At 37.4% G+C, this 17912-nt stretch overlaps 1 protein-coding gene across 1 annotated transcript in view; it reads right to left on the reverse strand.

Annotated features, from left to right (window-relative positions):
• Positions 1-17912, reverse strand: part of SIK2 (salt inducible kinase 2) — a gene marked incomplete at both ends in the record, with an annotated part of 58391 nt that overhangs the window by 30172 nt on the left and 10307 nt on the right. Inside the window, 3 exons of the mRNA XM_082009869.1 lie at positions 1535-1696; positions 12252-12315; positions 15475-15591. Coding sequence (XP_081865995.1) covers positions 1535-1696; positions 12252-12315; positions 15475-15591 — 343 coding nt within the window. The remainder of the gene's footprint in view (positions 1-1534; positions 1697-12251; positions 12316-15474; positions 15592-17912) is intronic.

Genomic DNA, 17912 nt, shown 5'->3' on the forward strand with positions numbered 1-17912 from the left:
GCCTTACATTCAGATTTGATAACAAACAGTAGCCTAACAGTCTATAAAAATCATGGTTCTGGAACTCACATAGCTGTATTTTCTTTTTCCTCAATTTTAATTTATCCATTGATTAACCTCTCTGCAAACTCGTAAATCATGTGAAAAAGATGCTAGAGGTGGAAAAGTGGTGGTAGAGGAATGAAGAAATTAATGTTTTAAATGTACATGAAAAACTAAAGGTCAATAGAAAAGCAACAAACATATCTAGGATCTGGGAAAGCTACTCTATTAATACATACATTGATAAGAAATCCTTCTTGGTCCATCAGTAAAACGTTTTCATAGGCAAAGATAGCCTATGTTGGGTGGATGTGGGGTGTTTCTTTGTGTGTGTGTGGGGGGGTTTTTTTCCCTAGCAATGACTATGGGTTCCTTTTCTCTAAGTTTAAAAAGGATAAAATTCTTGCTCAAGAAATAGTTTTCATCTCAAAGGCAAGTGCACATTTTAAAAGATTGTGTAGATTTTCTGTAGGATTTAAAAGATTTTTCCTGAGGCTGAAGTTAATCCCCAGAATTAATTGCTTAGTCTTCCCAATGTTTGCTGTAGTATTGCAAAGAAAGGGGTGAATCTTTGTGAAACAGATGCTAATCAATTAAACAGGTGTTAACTTTTCCTTTAAAATCTTTCAGGACACTGTCTTTGTACTCCACAGTCAAAAAGGAGCTCATCTTTTAGATAGCTGCTGGTGCATGTAACACTTTTCTGCAATTTTGTCCTTACAGAAAGCATTAGAGATCAAGATACATTTTCAGCTCATCCATTTCAGAAATGCTAGAGAGCAAATTCAAGGGTAAAATAATCCAGCAGTGATCTCAGAAATGTTTTATCACTTTACCTTTCTCAGCTTGATTGGCTATCTATTCACACTTCCTTCTCAGAACTAGCAAGGTTACTCTTATACAAACCAACTTCTTATAGCAGTTAAGACTTCCTTTCCTGCTCCCGTATTATTGATGACTGAAGTTCAACAGTCCTCCAAATCAAGACATTATCTAGCTTTCCAATTTCAAGTGTTGCTGGGCTAAAGTCAGTATAGAAGAATTCATGGAATTGTAATGAGTTGACAACTGCCAAAATGATTTCCATTGCTAGCAACATCTGATGTGTCTAAATGTATAATTAAAATTAAATCATGCATGCAAAACAAAAAAATCAATAAGTTTCCATTCTGAGTTTTTCTAATGTTGAAAGAAGTTATTTGATTAACTCTGTTTTAACCTGAACATCTGGCAGCACTATAGACATGTTATGACATCCACAAAAAATGATTGTAACTCTAAAAATTAATTCCTTTTTCCTGAAAGTATAATAGAGCTAATCTAGGAATTATTTTAGCTACATGTACTGCGATATCCATAATGCAAAAATATTACACGTATTACCACTCTGATTTTCTGTACCTTAAGCACATCAGGATATATTGGGCAGCAATTACTGGAAAGGCCTTCATAAAGATAAGTTGTTGCTGAATATCATCTACATTCTGAGTACCTGCTATTTTGATGTTCATGTTGCTGTCAAGCAAAAGATTTTCAGCCTTCAGGTCACGGTGAACAATCTTACGACCATGGCAATACTCCACTGCTGAGAGGATCTGCCAGAATTTGCGCCTGGCCTCTGACTCACTTAGACGGCCATGGCTAGCGAGGTAATCTGTTAAAATAAATAGGTTTAAATGGATTACACAGCAAGCAACAACCCTGAAACTAAATGATTTCTCTCAAATAATTAGCACTAGGAAGCTCAAAAAGTATTTCAGCCAATCACAGTTTCCAACCCATTATACTCACACCCTCCCCTCCAAAAGAATGGAAAAAAAGAGTATGAAAAAGCTGCTGTGTAATGTAACTCTAGTCTCTGTTACTTCTTTTGTAGTTACTTCACTTTACTGATAAATTCGTTCATATAACACAACTCCCGTGGAATGGGGAATACTTGGAATTACTGGCTTCACCATCATGAGGTACTTCAAGCTTTAGCCTCTTACCAGTTTACACAAGCTTCACACCACACTTTTCTCTCTGAAGCCTCAACAGAGGCTGTGTGGTGCTGAAAGTATTTTTTTCTCTGGAGATAAAACAAGTATGCATAAGATACCCATCCTGACCTCTCTCATCTTCATTGCATCACGAGCAGAAAAAACATTTTGTTTTCATATTTGGTTATGTTGTAAAAACTAACGTTAGCCCTAAAACAAATGATAGCTCTGAAACCAAAGACTTCATTTATCCTCAGGAACAAAAACAAGTGAAGCAGCAGCTGTGTGAGTCTTGACAAAAACAGCTTCTATTGCCAATTCTATTCTTTCTCTTGTGAAGCATAAGATCAAAGAATCAACTGTTAGGATGGTTTCAGAATGGTCTGCGACATCCTACAAAGAATGCAGTTAATGGCCAAGGTGCAGCAAACGCATATAGATATTGTACCCGGTGATCACACACAAGAGCTCAGCATATAGAGCTCAGCATATACACACGTAGCAATCTCCAACCACTTGCTGCATCACAACTGGTACTGAAGTGAAACAAAAAACAGTGAGCAAGAGCTAAACTGCTGGAGCTACCGCCATCTCCTCCTAATTATCATTGATAGAGAAAGTCCCATCAACAGGAATCATCATTTACAGACCAGCTGACACAAACATTTCTAAGAGATTAAAACAGCTGCTTCTGCAAGTTGAAAAGTGAATATGATGTAATGGAGGTTTTGAACCTACTTCTGTTTATTTATAAGAATCTCTGACAAAATCAATAAATAGAATGATTAATCGTATCTTCTAAGCTAGTTATGTAATCCCAGTGATCCAAAAAGGATCATCTTGCCCAACACAATGCCAAAGCATAACAAAGCCTGGCTTCATTAGATTGTGGGGGTTTTTTTGGTTTGGGTTTTTTGTTTGTTTTTAAATAAAATATTGCTTATGGGCTTTATAAGCGCTTGTAACATTTTCATGTAAGCTTTTCTGCTTTCTTTATGATAACCAGAGAAGGCCTGAGCAGCTCACATTAAGCACACTCTAAAACCTGAAAATACATTTCCAGTAAAACCTCACCATGATGTACTTCTGCTTCACTGTCACTACAGATAAGGACAAAGAAATATGTTGTTCAGGAGGAAAGGGCACAGACCCACCCACAAACCATTAAGATTTTCCCAGATATTCAGAAAAACATGAAAAATAAATTATTTGTTGTTGGATCATATAAAACCAACCACTTCACTGACCCTGCATTCTTACACATCACAAGTTCTGTGCTGCCACTTGGGTCACTAGATTACACTGCCATTATATGCTCTAGATGGTGTCATACTGACTATCAAAGTGTCTTCTGAATTCTATTTTCACTTACAGGGTGATCACTTAGGAATAAGTTCTATATCCCATTACGGAGGTAACTTAACTTTGTTTTACTTGTGGTGGGATTGAAAGGATTGCATGCACTGCTGCTACTACCTCCCAAGCACATTCTGCAAGCACAGAGGTGGCTGCTCCTGAACCATCTGAAGCAGCAGACTAGAGACTTCAATTGCAGTATACTCATTTCCGCATCCCTCAAAAATAATTTTTAAGCAAAGCACATTAGATCTGATCTCTGGAATCTGCAGGTCTGAAAACTCTCCTCAGAGCTTGTAACCAACCTAAGTCTTGATACACTTTCAGCCGGTTTAACTTGGTAAAGCACAAGAAGAAATAAAAGCCTGGCAGTAAGGGGAGATTATAATATTTGCAAGCTAAATATCATTCAGTCAAAATAACTGACAAATCATATGATATTAAGGGTGAAGTCAGATATCAAAGGCACAAACTAAATTACAATGAATGTAAACCAGCATTTTAAGCTGTTAATCCATCATTTGTAAGCAATGCAGCAAACAAGTTAATGAATCCAAGCTGTCATTTGCTTTTATGGCTCTAGCCTGTCAGGACTTTAATTTAAAGATTCCAAACAACCTTGGCCTTAAGTATTCCACCAAGTCTAGCAGTCTGCACAGAATAGGTAATTTATTCTGCAATACACTGCTTTCTCTCCTGGAGAAGTAGGACATACCACAGTCTATCGATAATAGGTGATGGTAGGTGCAAGGATACTGTTTGTGCATTAACTAGCTTGCAAATAGGAAAGGCTGGGATACAGGCAGCATGCCAGCCCCTGGGTTACAGAAGCAACTTTAAGACAGCTAAAACTTACTAAGAGACATTATGCCGCAATAGCCAGAATCTGGACACTGTTCGAATATGTGTCCAATATACCTCTGGAGATAAGAACCATGAGTCTCTCTAGTTGTACTGCAGACACCTAGAGCAAAGCACCCTGTCGTACCTTGCAAAGACTGAAATAGCAAAGCTACATATGCTTTCCTAAATGTATACTTTGACAAATCTTACCCTTGTGTCATACCCTCTGGCTACAAGTTTCTATGGCAGGTTTTTTTTTCATTTTTCTATAATAAAAAAAGAGACCAGAAGATCTCTTAGATTCAGCTGGATTCACAGCAGAAAGCAGCAGGACTTTTGTCACACGGCAGCTTCCTGTCCAGCCTTTTCAGTAGTCCAAAGTATGTTTGTTTACTGGACAACTGAAAGATTAAGATATTTACTTCAAAACATATGACTCAGACATGGTCTGGCAAACCCTGTGGTCAATGCTTTTCATTTAAAATATGGTCCTTTATTTACGTAGACAATTGTACACATTTTAAATTTGGTTATGTTAAGGCTCTGTTAAAGAGGCACGTACATACCAAAGTGAGTACAGTGAAGGATAATGAAGATGATTAAGGTACTGGAGTGCTTGTCATACAAGGTAAGGCTGAGAGAGCTGCAGGTGTTCAGCCTGGGGAAGACAAGGTGCAGAAGGGAATCTTATCATGTGCATAAATACTTGACAGGAGGAAGACAACAAAGCCAGACCCTTCTCAGCAAAAGTACCCAGCAAAAGGACAAAAGGCAGCGAGAACCTACTGAAACACAGGAAGTTAAATTTAAACCTACGAAAACAGGGGTTGTTTTCTGTGCAGGTTGTCAAATGCTGGAACACATTGGCTGAAGACCACAGTCTCCATCCACGGTCCTGAGCAACCTGCTCTGGTTGACCCTGCTCTGAGCTGCAGGGCTGGACTAGACATTCTCTACAAATCCCTTCCAACCTCAACTCTTCTGTGATCTAGGTTCAGTGTAAGGCAGTCAAGACATCACTCATTCAGCTGAAGCTTAGTAAGGCACAAGTAATTCCATATTAGGGGACACATTGTCTTTCTAGTCTTATGAATGACTATTAACAGGAGCAGTAATAATCAGTTAGAATTTCAGCTAGGGAAGTCTACATGAAACATTAGAAAAAAATCTTTATTATAAAAAAAGCCTCAGATCTTGAATAGCTTTGCCTAGGAAGGTTACTGAATATCTCTCTCCAAGGACTTTTCTAAGAATGGTGCAGCTGATCCTACACATAGGCTGGGACATAGCAGATAGCTGCTCATACCCATTCCAGTCCAGCTTTCTGCATCTCTGCTCAAAACATGTATGAAATTGTCCAGGAAAAAACTACTAGGTAAAGCTAGGCTCTTACAGATAAAGACATAGTTAAATACTAATACTTTAGGAAATCAAAGAGATATCTGAATGTCTTCTTCATGTGGAAGCATTTCTGAAGATACTTCAAGTTTATTCTTCACTTAAACAGGTGCAAGATGCTGAGAAGTTGACATTGTAAGCACAGAGGTGTATACTACCAAACATGTCTCCTTAAGGCTGAGCATTTATGCTGAAATACTTTAGAAAACTTGTAAGACTGTCTTCCATATTGACTGAGCTGGGATACTGCAGTATCACAAAGGACTAGTTATAAGGGAATCTTGCTCCCACGAAAATCTGTTTTGAGGACAAAATAACACTATTTTGGCTTCCCTAATAAGTAGAACAAAATCCCTAACAGAATTTAGGTCACTTTGGTTAAACTGTGCATCAGTTACTGCCTGTTTCCAAAAGAAATACTCAGAAAAGTGTCAATAAAACTGTAATAGCACTGTTACGTTTTCATTTGCACAAGCATAGCACACTTCACATGACTAGTTACTGTACATACTTAACATAGGAATGTTTTCACAAGTAGCTGCTGCTTTGTGTAAGAAATGTTTTTTTCCAAATATTTACCAGCCTCTCTGCAAGTTCAGTGATTTGCTATTCCAAAAATCAGACTTACTTTGAGATTTACTACTTCTCAGGGATGTTTGATGTTGCATGTGTAGAAGATGAGGTCAGCCCAGTTGGGCACACACTATGAATGCACAAGAGCCTCTTGCAAAAACAGGCTTAAGTCCCAAGGTACCCTTTGGGACAAGAAAGACAGAGCATACACAGGACCGACTAAAAGAGCTTATTTTTTATTTCTGTGCAGTACTATCATTCCACAAAAGTATTTTTTTAATGGGGTGGTGGATGCCCTGGATGGCATCTGGCAAGTGTAAGAAATACATTTTGTTTCCATCGTGAATGCTTTTAAAAATATCAGAATAATCTTATGCTTCTTCATAGTAAAGCAGACAGATCCCTGTGTAAAAGTAGGAGTATTAGCACAAGAATATAGCCTGACCATATCCCATTACTTCCTGTAGGTTCTCTAAAAGGCAGCAAGGTCCTCACAACCTACTGTCCAATTGCAAAACAGACTGAAGGTTGTAAGGTACATCTAATCAAGAAAGTCAGCTGTGAGATGCAAGATAACAAAGTGAGTATGCAAATGCAGTTAAGCTGTTTTTTCCCAGGCACCATGTCTGGCAGTTGAAATGTTTGCCTCTTAACTATTCCTTAGTCTTTCTATCCTTCACATTTCTTGCTGAAGTAGAAAAAGGAAGTATCAGATAAGTACATAAATAGGTAGTCACCCTGTCATGTGTCAAATGTTGTATTGGAGGTCCATATGAAGAAGTTGTGCTATCATCACTTGGGAGGCCACATGAGGAAATTGAAGGACAAGATCAAAATAACTGCTCCTGAACTTCAGCCAAAAGCAGCACATTCCTTTAAATAGTTACAATTGTTAAGCTAGACATAAGTCACACAAGCTGGTAGTTTGGTCATGTTTACTGCTTTTAAAATGCACATCTAGTATGTCAGACAGCAAACAAGAGGGGGTAGAAACAACCATAAACCAAAAGCTTGGATATTCCCTTTCCCCTTGCTGAATGATTACGTTGTTTTTAGGCTTAACAGTCAGCTTCCCCCTCCACAGTCTGGATTGTTTTAATATAAACAAACAGTCACTGATGAGAAGCTAGAAAATTAGCCCTTCAGAACAGGTTCACTGTAGTTAGTTTAGCTAATAGATAATCTGCATCTCAGCTGTTTTAGAGACTTCAGGTGAGAGGTTACAAGATGGTGGCTTTTTAAAACACACAATGGAAACAGCTACTTAAAAACTTTGTAGATCTGTGAAGTATTAAGCACAACTGAAGCATTTTTAATTTAAATGTTTTATTAAGTCTAATGACCTTTTTAAAAAACAAATTTAAAATGCAACAGCATTTGAAGGGTCTAGGCTAAAACACATTTACTGCAATGACATTAACTGGCAAAAGGCACATCAAAACTGCTCTTGAGCATAAAAAATTTCACTGAAGCTACAAAGACAGCAAAGAATGTTAGCATAGGGGTTAAAAATAATCCTGTCCATGTCAGCACTATGAAATGATGGTTTAGCAGAGCTGAAAAGACTCAGTGAGGTTTAATACCACACTAATCAGTGAACTTGAAAGCCTGTCATGGTATTAAGAGAAGATCTACCAGTTACCAACTACTGACAACCATCTTGAAGAGCACACTATGTTCTTTAAAGTATCTTATTCAAAAGGAACTTCTGTAAACTTTCACAGATTTTGTATATCACCGAGTAGCAAAGTTACTCAGAACAGCTATCACAAAAGCTAACTTGAACATAAGGAGTCTAATCTTGCTCTCAGCTCCTCCTGTACTTGGAGAAGAAAAAGAGGTTCCTCTGGAGGGTGAGTCAAAGCTCTGAACCAGCCCTCTGAGAGGCCTCTCACTCCTCACTTATTACAGTGGGAACATACAGGGAGATCAGCCCCAACAGACTGAAGTTTGCCTTTCTCATTATACTTCTTCCACCTCACTAGCTTTTGAGTAAAAATTTAAGTAGGCTGCTCTTTTCACAAACCTAGAGTGAGGGGTTTTTGTTTGGGAGTTTGTAACTTTTAAAAATTTTTTTTTTTTAAGCCTCATTTCAAGTGCAATCAAAGGTTAGTCAAAGAATAAAACTGAGCATAATGCTTAGATGAAATAACAGGTTCCACTAGAAAATAGATGGTTCCTAACCATCCTGCTTTACAAGAGAAAACAAAGTAAAATGCCCCCAAAAGCACGAGGATGCATGGTAGAGTGTTAGAAATTTTGAAAGACACTTGGGTACAGGACTCCAGAAGGGCATCCCACTACTTGTGCTGTTTCAAAACTAATGTTGTAAAAGGGATACTTTATTTCACACATTGTTAGACTTGACATGGCAAATTCAGTACACCTAAAGAAGGATCAGGACAGGAAGGAGAGAAAGCTCATATAGTTTGAGTAATCTTCCTACTTTTTTTTTTTTTTAAATACTACTCTGCTTTTTTCTACTTTCCAGTTACATCAAAGTTGTCCTGGACATAATATCCTGCTTATGACACAAGCAGTCCAATGATAAGGCCTTTGGGGAGGAAGAGATAACCCAGACAGCGAGAAAGAACTTTGAACATTTGAGTTCTGTTCCCCCCTCACTGGTCCCCCAGTGTAAAAAATAAAGATCAGCCAGGCTCCACCTCTTCTGCACTCAAATCACCAGGGCCACATGCTGAACTCTATTCCATTGCCCTCCAAGTTCATTCTCCCTGGTGATGCTGACTGACCATTTGAAAGAAACTTTCTCAGCAACTCCAATTTTGTTATTGCAACTAAAATGCATGTGAAAACTCTAAGTGCCTGGCCACCAAGCCTCGAACTCATGAAATCAGCTTTTATTTAGCAAGAAAGGTTGTTACTTCAACACCTCAGTCCAATTCCTAAACAAAGCAACAGTACCTGCAATGTATGAAATACTCCAGCTAAAAACATTTTTTTAACCTTTGAGAACATTTCTGCTACTCTGCTATTTTTCTACTCCTTTCTTCTGTTACTCTACTAGGACATGCTAGATTAATTCATGGAAAATAACCCCATTGTCCTGGGTACCATTCAAACTTAAAGTTCTTATTATATATTGCTACACAGTGATCATTTGCTCTTCACCTAGCACTTACTGTTGTAGTGCATGTTCTGTCTGATAGTCTGCAGGAAAAAAAACAGTAGAGACTTCCCCCCTTCTGAATTTCTAACATGTTTCTGTCGTTACCTCATTTCTGCTTCCTGTTTCAAATATATATATAACAGTGACAAATACATACAACAGCATAACATCCCATCCTTAATTACAAAAGTCACTCAGAGAAATCATTCCAATAAATCAGAAAAAACTTATTTAGAAAAAACCTGTAATACAGAAATGAAGTCTCTAATAATGGACCCAGAAAGATTCCTTAATTATTTTAATGAGAAATCAAGGTCTAAGAGAATTAGTTAAACTGTGTCTGAAACATACATTAGAGGATCTGCAAACAGGGAAAGTCTCAGAGCCCAAAAGGCTTTGCTTCTTCAGAACGAACTAAGAGTTTAATTCAAAGTTTTACAGGAAATTATTACATTATGCTATAATTATAATATATTGTAATTATAGGAAAACATACATTTTACTACAATTATACATTAAAGCCAAGACAAATAAGATGCCAAAAAGAGTCACCATCAAAGTTACTTCTAAAATATTTAGCCACGCTGATTAGTTTTATATTTTTTGCCTTCTGTTAATTTGTTTTTCCCTATGACCGCGTCACTTTCTCACATAAAGCAGCAGCAAAAAAACTTCTGGTCATGTAAGTGCAACTTAATAGTTACAGAATTTTGACTGAGTACTGAGAATGTTTCGTATATGAAACCTCAAAACTACACAAAATACACAAACTTAACCTTATGTAGGTACAAAGGTAATTTTTAGACAGATTTTTGGCTTATGCTAATCACACAATTCTGCATACAAATCTTGCACGATAAACAACCTCCAATGTTGTAGTCCCCAAAGCAACTAATAAGATGAATGGAAAGATTTCAGAAAGGAAAAAAAAGTTGTGGGCCAGGCTGTACCTCCTGGCCAGCCTGCACCTCATGGCTTCAAGATGAGCACTGATTTGAGAACAGCAGCTTAGAAGGCAAGAAAAACAGAATCTCCTTTCTTCTTATTCAGTGTTTCCAGATGGTAATCAGTGTAAAGCAACTCATTCTGTTCCTTCAGAAAAAAACCACAACACAACAAACCAAAACAACCAAACCCACATTCCTGAGAAATGCACAAGATATTCAAAGGTTACGAGACTCCAAAACAGACCTATGCTAACATGCTGTATACAGAAATGAGAGTAACATTCTCAGTATTTTATCATCCCAGCCTTATTAGAACATTGTCTTGTTATTCTGCAGGTTGTGAACCATTTCAACCAAGTTTATGAATAGCAAGCTCATCTTTGGTCAGAAGAACACAGGCTTACACAAAATTTTTGTCGCATGTGTGGGAGCTGAAAAAAAAAAATTATTATTTTGATCACTAACACACATTTTAAAGTTAAAGGCACTAACACAGGTCAAAATGAAATGCACTTAAGTACTTAGTGTCACGTTTCATGTTTCTTCAGTGTGGCCTAAAAAGGAGTACTGCTATACATAGCTAGTTCTAGGAAAAAATTCAGCCTGTCCCTCCTCGAGAGAACTTCACTGCTACCCTAGCCTCAATAGCTTAGAAAAGTCTCAAACAATAACTTGGGACATTGTATGCACAGTACAATCACGGAAAACAAAATGCCCTAGAGACAACAGATAATGGCATAGCAGATGCTGTAAGCCTGATTTTTGAGAGTTATGACAGGTATTCAAGCTACACTCAAGGAAAGCTCAAAGGCTACAACCTGGCTGTCCTTACCATGTCTGTATTACATATAAGTAGAAGATTTTTTTTTTTTTTTTTTTTTTTTAACAGAACCCATTACCACAATCAAGAAGGGTGAGAATGTGCAGGAACCACCTTTAGTACTAGAACACAAGCCTCAGGAGCGTGGAATCGCTTCTACTATTCACTCCATAGCCCTCAGGATGACTAAAGGCTGATGCACAGCCTCTTCACAAATTCCCTTGCACATAATCATCAGCAGAAAATTTTAAAATTTAGTAAGCTTCCTCAATTCTTCTGGGCCTTCAAAATACTGAGGGATTCTGTACTGCTCTGCACTTTAAATAATCATGTACACTAAGAGAGGGCTGAGCAAGTGTGAAGTGTTATCTGCTCAGAATATTTATATACTACAATTGTCCTGCACTGATTTAAGTAACAACTTTTTCCAAAGAAATAGAATGAAATCTCTACTGTAGTCCAAGCTGAGCATTACAAAACAAAAAGGATGCATTGTGAAGTATTACAACTAAAAAAAAATAAATACTGTATTTCACATAAATTTAACACTGAAGTCCTGCTTGAGTGATGAGTTTTAGCCAAAGAACAAGAATTAATGTGAATTTGACCACGCAGGTCAACACAGACAACCTAAAATTTTTATTACGAGTGTTACTCCACACCACCCTGACACCCTCTTCTGCCCACCAAGTTCTTCCTGAAAATGTATTAAAAAAGTCATGTCTGATAAATCAGTACCACAAGAAATCAGCTGCACAAGAAACAGCTTCCTCAGTTTTACCTGAAATACTGTCTGGGCCACTGTTCATTATCAGGATGAACACTTAAATATAGTTTTTCATCTCAACTCAATGCTGAAAACCTGCTAATTCTGTCAGCTGAGATGAGTTTATCCTGCACTGTTCTGTTTAACAAGCTATGTCTTCTGCTAAAGGAACATCAGTAATTTTTAACTTTTTTCTTATGCTAGTGTATACTGTAACAGTTTCCCCTAAACTTCTTATTTCTAAAATGAGAAAAAATGACAGTTACCACACATTTCTTGACAAATAAAGGAAAGGGACATACTACAGTAAAAGGGATCCTCTGGCAAGATAAATAAAATTGACAAACTTCAGAAGTTAACATTAAAATGTTGAACATGAAAATATTCTCTTGCTTACCGAAAATTTCTCCATTTTTGGCAAATTCTGTCACAAGGTACAACATGCTTTTGGTCTCCATCACCTGTTGATAGAGAAATCGCACATGAGATTGTTTGCAGGAAGAGCAAAAAGCAAACAAACACCCAAATGGATACTTATTTTCATTGTTCTCTTCTGGTAAAGATATGAAAATCTTTGCCTTGCACATACAGTTACCACAATCTATCACTTTGTTGTTCAACTTTGAAGTTACCTCAGCAATCTCACAGGGAGCATTTGCATGCTAAGCACAAGGATAAGCTTTAAATACTTTATAAAGCCAGTGTAGTGGCTGGAGGAAGTGGATAGGATTCTTAGCCACATGTGACAAACACAAAACAATAGTATCCTCAGCAGCTAGTTTAAAGACTTTCCTTTATGCAGATTCCTTGAAGTAATTCAATTGCTGAAATTTTCTAACATGCTCCTGGCTGGTGCTTGGGAAAGAATACCAGGAATAATACAGACATCTGTTACCAACAGTTCTCTAGTTATAGAAAGAAAAAAAACCAGGTAAGCATCAGTCTTAACCTGGAAAAATTCAAGTTAAAGCACCACGTCACAGTATCCCATTGTACAATCGGACAGTACAGCTACAGAACTATCACATCCTCAATATGTGATATCCTCTGGTGGGGGAGGGCAAAAACCCCCACAAAACTTTAAGCATCTTCTACTTTATCTTCTGGTAAGTTCCAGCCTTCCTATTTTAAGAACAGACCACTCACAATTCAAAAACCATGGGAGGCTGGAAGGAATAGAGAGAGATAAACAGGAAAAAAGAAAGAGGGTAAGGGGAAGACTTCAAAACTTTTCCATCAAGGCTGTGTTCACAGGCTCAACAGAAAGATTTCACCCAACAATTCAAAATTCCATACTTCCATGATATAAGTTGGGAAAACGCAGCCCAGTCAGTTATCTTGCAGCTTTATTCCTAACGATCTACTCCTCAATTGCTTAAACAGCTACTCAGGAATGCACTGTACAAATAGCATAATCAAAGATACACTGAAAGTGAAAAATCCTCTACTTCAAAATAAAAAAAGTCATTTAGGACTTCCCCTCAGTACAATACAACAATTTCAACACCCAATACATTTTGGGCCTATTTCAGTAACCACAGTAAAATAGTGCAGCCTGAGCCATCCATGGACAAGACCTTCTTGAATTTTATTTTTGCATTTTATTTATGCACAAGCTTAAAAAGTACTAGAAGACTGCTCACAAATAAAACTTTTTAGAGGAATGCTTTAAAACAAAAGGCAAACCCTGAAAGATGTATAGTTATAATAACAGAAGAATTATCAAAAAACTGACAAGCCAGCAGACAGAACAAGATGGCAATCCTTCAGTCTCTCCTGCACTTTACAACAGCTGAGCATATTATGACTGAAATATCTGTATCTGGAAGGCAAAACAGTTTGGAAAGACTGTTTTAAACCAACATTTGGAGACAAGAACCTGCAACAGCCTGTGGACTACACATATATGGAACCATTCTTAATCAAGCCAAGATTACTAGCTTCATTACCTAACTTTGACAATCCTCAGTAGTTCCTTGACAAGAGACAATTCAGAAATTTGTAGTATGGACACAGTACAGTGATGGGCACATTATACAAGCAAACTAGCTAGACAATTTGAAGGCTATTTTTAAAATAAACTCACCTATCAGATGCATTTCTAACAAGCCAATCCCTTAATAGTAAAGGGGTAAGCACTACGTAATAATTACCTTTCTCTTCAAGTGATCTTGCTGATCTTCAGGCTTAACTATTCTGACTCTCCTTTACCATTTTTGTGTTTTGTCACTCATTCATAAGGAACTGTGGTAGATATTACTCTAGCTAGTTAGAAATTTAACTCCCAAAGGTCCACCTCTACTTGGTGAATCGATATTTTGAAGAGGAAGCACCAGTCTCTGTCCCATAAGGTGAAATTAAAGCTAAACAAGTCTAAATCAGGGTCTTCGTCTTTATTCAGTTGAAAAATCCAACACCATAGGTCCAAGTCCTTGTGCTTACATTGCCTTCACAGATGCCATCAAATGAACTTAAATTCAATGTTTAGTTTTAGCATGCACAAGTCTTCATTTGTTTGTTGAGCTAGGTGTATTTGAAAGAAGCAAGAGAGTAACTCAGAAGCACCATGTGATTTGTTAAACGGAACACTAACGAACAGACCCCAAAGGGACTATTATCTGGAAAGCCTTAAAAGCAAGAGTTAACTGAAGCAGAAATGCCAGCAGCCTCAAACATTTTACCCTATACTAGCAGGAACAGAAAATGACATAGAAGAGAAACAATATAAAACAAACCTATATTTTACTATACAAACTATGCACACTAAAAAAAGTCACAAGTAAAAAAATGTTCAAAAGTTTTCATTGTCTGCAATTGTATGCTTTCTCACAAGTGCAGGTTTATCTCTTATGTAGATACACATTATTGTACCATAATTATTCATCCTTTATGTTATAAAGGAATGCATTCAATTCCACAAGGTACATAATTCACTTTAGGATATATATCAATTTGTCCATATCCACAACAGAAGTGAAATGCAAGATTCCAACAAAAATAAATACAAAAAACTAGTTATCCATCTCCTAGTAAATACTCTTCAAGATAAAGTGTTTGGGAAGCTCTTGCTTGGTGCATGCATTTACATCACAAGCATATCTGCAGAATCTGGATTTACATATCCTCATGTCTTACCATCTTTGGTTAAGAAAAAAAGGCTGCAAGTACTGCTCAGTCTGTACACTGAGCAAAGACCCAAGTAAAGGAAACCACTATATCCATGCAGATCCTCACAGCTAGTACTCACTGTAAACACATTACGATGAGTATTTATACCCTACTATAGCTTAAATAGTACCTTGTCTACTAACAGACGGCAAAGTCCCATCGCTGGGCATTTCCAACTCCACTCTTTCACTAATGTAAAACTTAGAACCTGCTGTGTATTTTAAGCAGATTTCAGGTACCCTTCAGTATCTAACATGGCCAGCCTAATTGGTACCACAGAATGAAAAAGACCACAACTGATAAGCTTTCAAAAACAGTTAAACACTTATCCAATGCAAATCAATTCCAGAAAAGCTGAGTTTGTCACTCTACACAGTCACTGGTGTAGAATGAACTCTTCATACAGAGGCAAGAGAGGGGGAAAAGGGAAAAAAAGACACTGCTAACCATACCTGGTAGAGCTTTATAATATGTGGGTGATCAAGCATTTTCATTATCTGCACTTCTCGGTAGATCTTCTCCAGATTCACAGCATCCAGCTGAGATTTGTCAATGATTTTTATTGCCACCTGCACACAAACAGCAAAAGTGAGACTAAAACTCCCCAACATTTTCCTCATTAGTTTATCCTCATTATAAAGGGGCTAATACAACCCCAGATAACCAAGGCCTTTCTTCTAGCTCAGAAATACACATCCCACACTTAAAAATACATCAGCACAATGCAGTCCCACTAGGTGGCTGCAGGACTATCACCTACATCAGCATGTCAGAAAAAGAAAGTTTTACAAGAAATGGAAAACAGAACACATGGTGGAAGACAGTGCTCCAAGGAACCCAGGTACAAAATGCTCTTATGTCAGTAGCAGGTGGGAACAACTGAGCACCATTCACAGAGCAGTGTTGTAAAGACAAAAGTCTTCTTAAGAAGCATAATGATGCCTATTTCTGGAGTCAAGGTAGCCTATTTGAATCCCACAAATGCAAAAAGGTATTTTAAAAGAAAAACTGTTGGCTCAACACAGATAATCAAAACATGGTAGATCCATGTAGTTTCAACTGTTACATGCTTATTGTAACTGTAATTAACATGCTACTCCATAAGGACATCTGCAGTTCATCTGTTCAGGGAAAAAACTCTGTACAGATACGTTTGTCAAACTTTGCAAACAGATCTCAATTAGTTGAAAAAATAAATCTTGCTCCAATTGACCTTGGTTTTAGCCAACATCTACAAAGTTAATTACAGATAACTACACATGCTTAGGAGACTAAAAATTTCAAACAGAAGACATTTAAAAAAAACCCCAAAAATTAAACCAAGAAAAAAAAAATATATAGCTGCAATAAAAACCATGCAAAGGCTCACAACACTAAAAAGAGTATTGTATATATAAATGGTGTTTATTCACCCTAAATAGCATATTTTTAATGCTGAAGCCAGAGCAAACAATATACATCACACAAATGTTTCCAATTATAACTGCATTTCACAAACCATTGAACTATAGGAGACAGCTGCTATGCAGGAGACAAAAATCCACAGGAGGTGAACTTCATTATCTCCAGTAAGGCTGATTATATACACACCTGAATTCAGAATTAACTATTTACTGACTTCATTTCAGTACGCTTTTGCTTCATAACCTTTTCAAAAGCCACTTTCCAACCACCAGAAAAAATGAGATTCTGCTATGACTGAATAACTTATCTAGCCTTGTAATCAGTGAAAATTAACTTTTGTTTAAGATGCACTCTTACATAGCTGAAGCATAACAAGACTATTTTCCAAAGCAAACAAACGATTTTTAAAAACTTTTTGAAAAGAGATAGTTGTGGTGGTGGTTATCTTTTTTAAACAATGTCCTGTTAACATGGAACTCACTGAAACTAGATTTATCAAAAACCAATACACATTTAAAAGAATCATGATATATAAAGCCATTAGAAAGAAAAAAAGAAAAAAGGTTCACATCCCACAACATTTTCCACAAGTGACTCCACAGCCTTTATTCTTCAAAATATAACAGAGGACACTTTGGAAGAAACGGTACCTAGAATGGTACGCAACCACTCCACACTGCCCCCCTCCTCCCCAGCTCTCTGCAACTTTCCTGTATTCTGGTATCACATACAGCAATTTAGGGGATTCCGATGCCTGGTGTTTTCAAAACATGCGTCCCCCCCGCTGTCTTCTGCTAGCTATTTGTATTTACAGCTCTCTCCATAATGCACCTACTCTGCCCTCTTTCACATTATACTACATGGCACACCAAGAAGCATACAGGAACAGTAATGCTCAAGATGGCAAGTCATCAAAGATGACAGATCTCCCTTTGAAAGCTTCTGTCTTTTGACTATGAAGACACCATGCAAATAAAACATGGATCACCTGCTTCTGCTTCCATTTGTTACCCCTCATCCTATTCCCAGTCCTTCCCAACTACAATATTAATTTGCTGTCTTACACTTGATATAAGTATAAAACTTGATAATAAAGGCCTGGCTTCACACATGCAAGGAATAAGGGACAGACAAAAGAACAGTAATACGCTTGGAACCTGACTGTCCAAATGCATACTTCCCACTTAGTCTTGCCAGATTTGCACTCCCTTTGACTACTCCCTACAGCAACTGCTCCTCCGCTCAGCAGGTCCCCTTTCGCTCACTTGCGAAGGCAGAGCAGCAAGCTGCTTCCTTATTTTGTCTGATTACATGCCATGCGGCAGCAGAGGATGCAAACAATCATACATGCAGCTTAAGAGAAAACACCACACAAAAACCATACATTTAAGTCTCCCTGGCCTAATTTAAGATCACACCTAATAAAGTGACTTATGGTTATTGTTTATTTTTTGCAGGCACCATTTATCAGCCTAGGAAGAAATCA

This window comes from Phaethon aethereus, assembly GCF_964289735.1.
Source record: "Phaethon aethereus genome assembly, chromosome: 23".
Taxonomy (NCBI): domain Eukaryota; kingdom Metazoa; phylum Chordata; class Aves; order Phaethontiformes; family Phaethontidae; genus Phaethon; species Phaethon aethereus.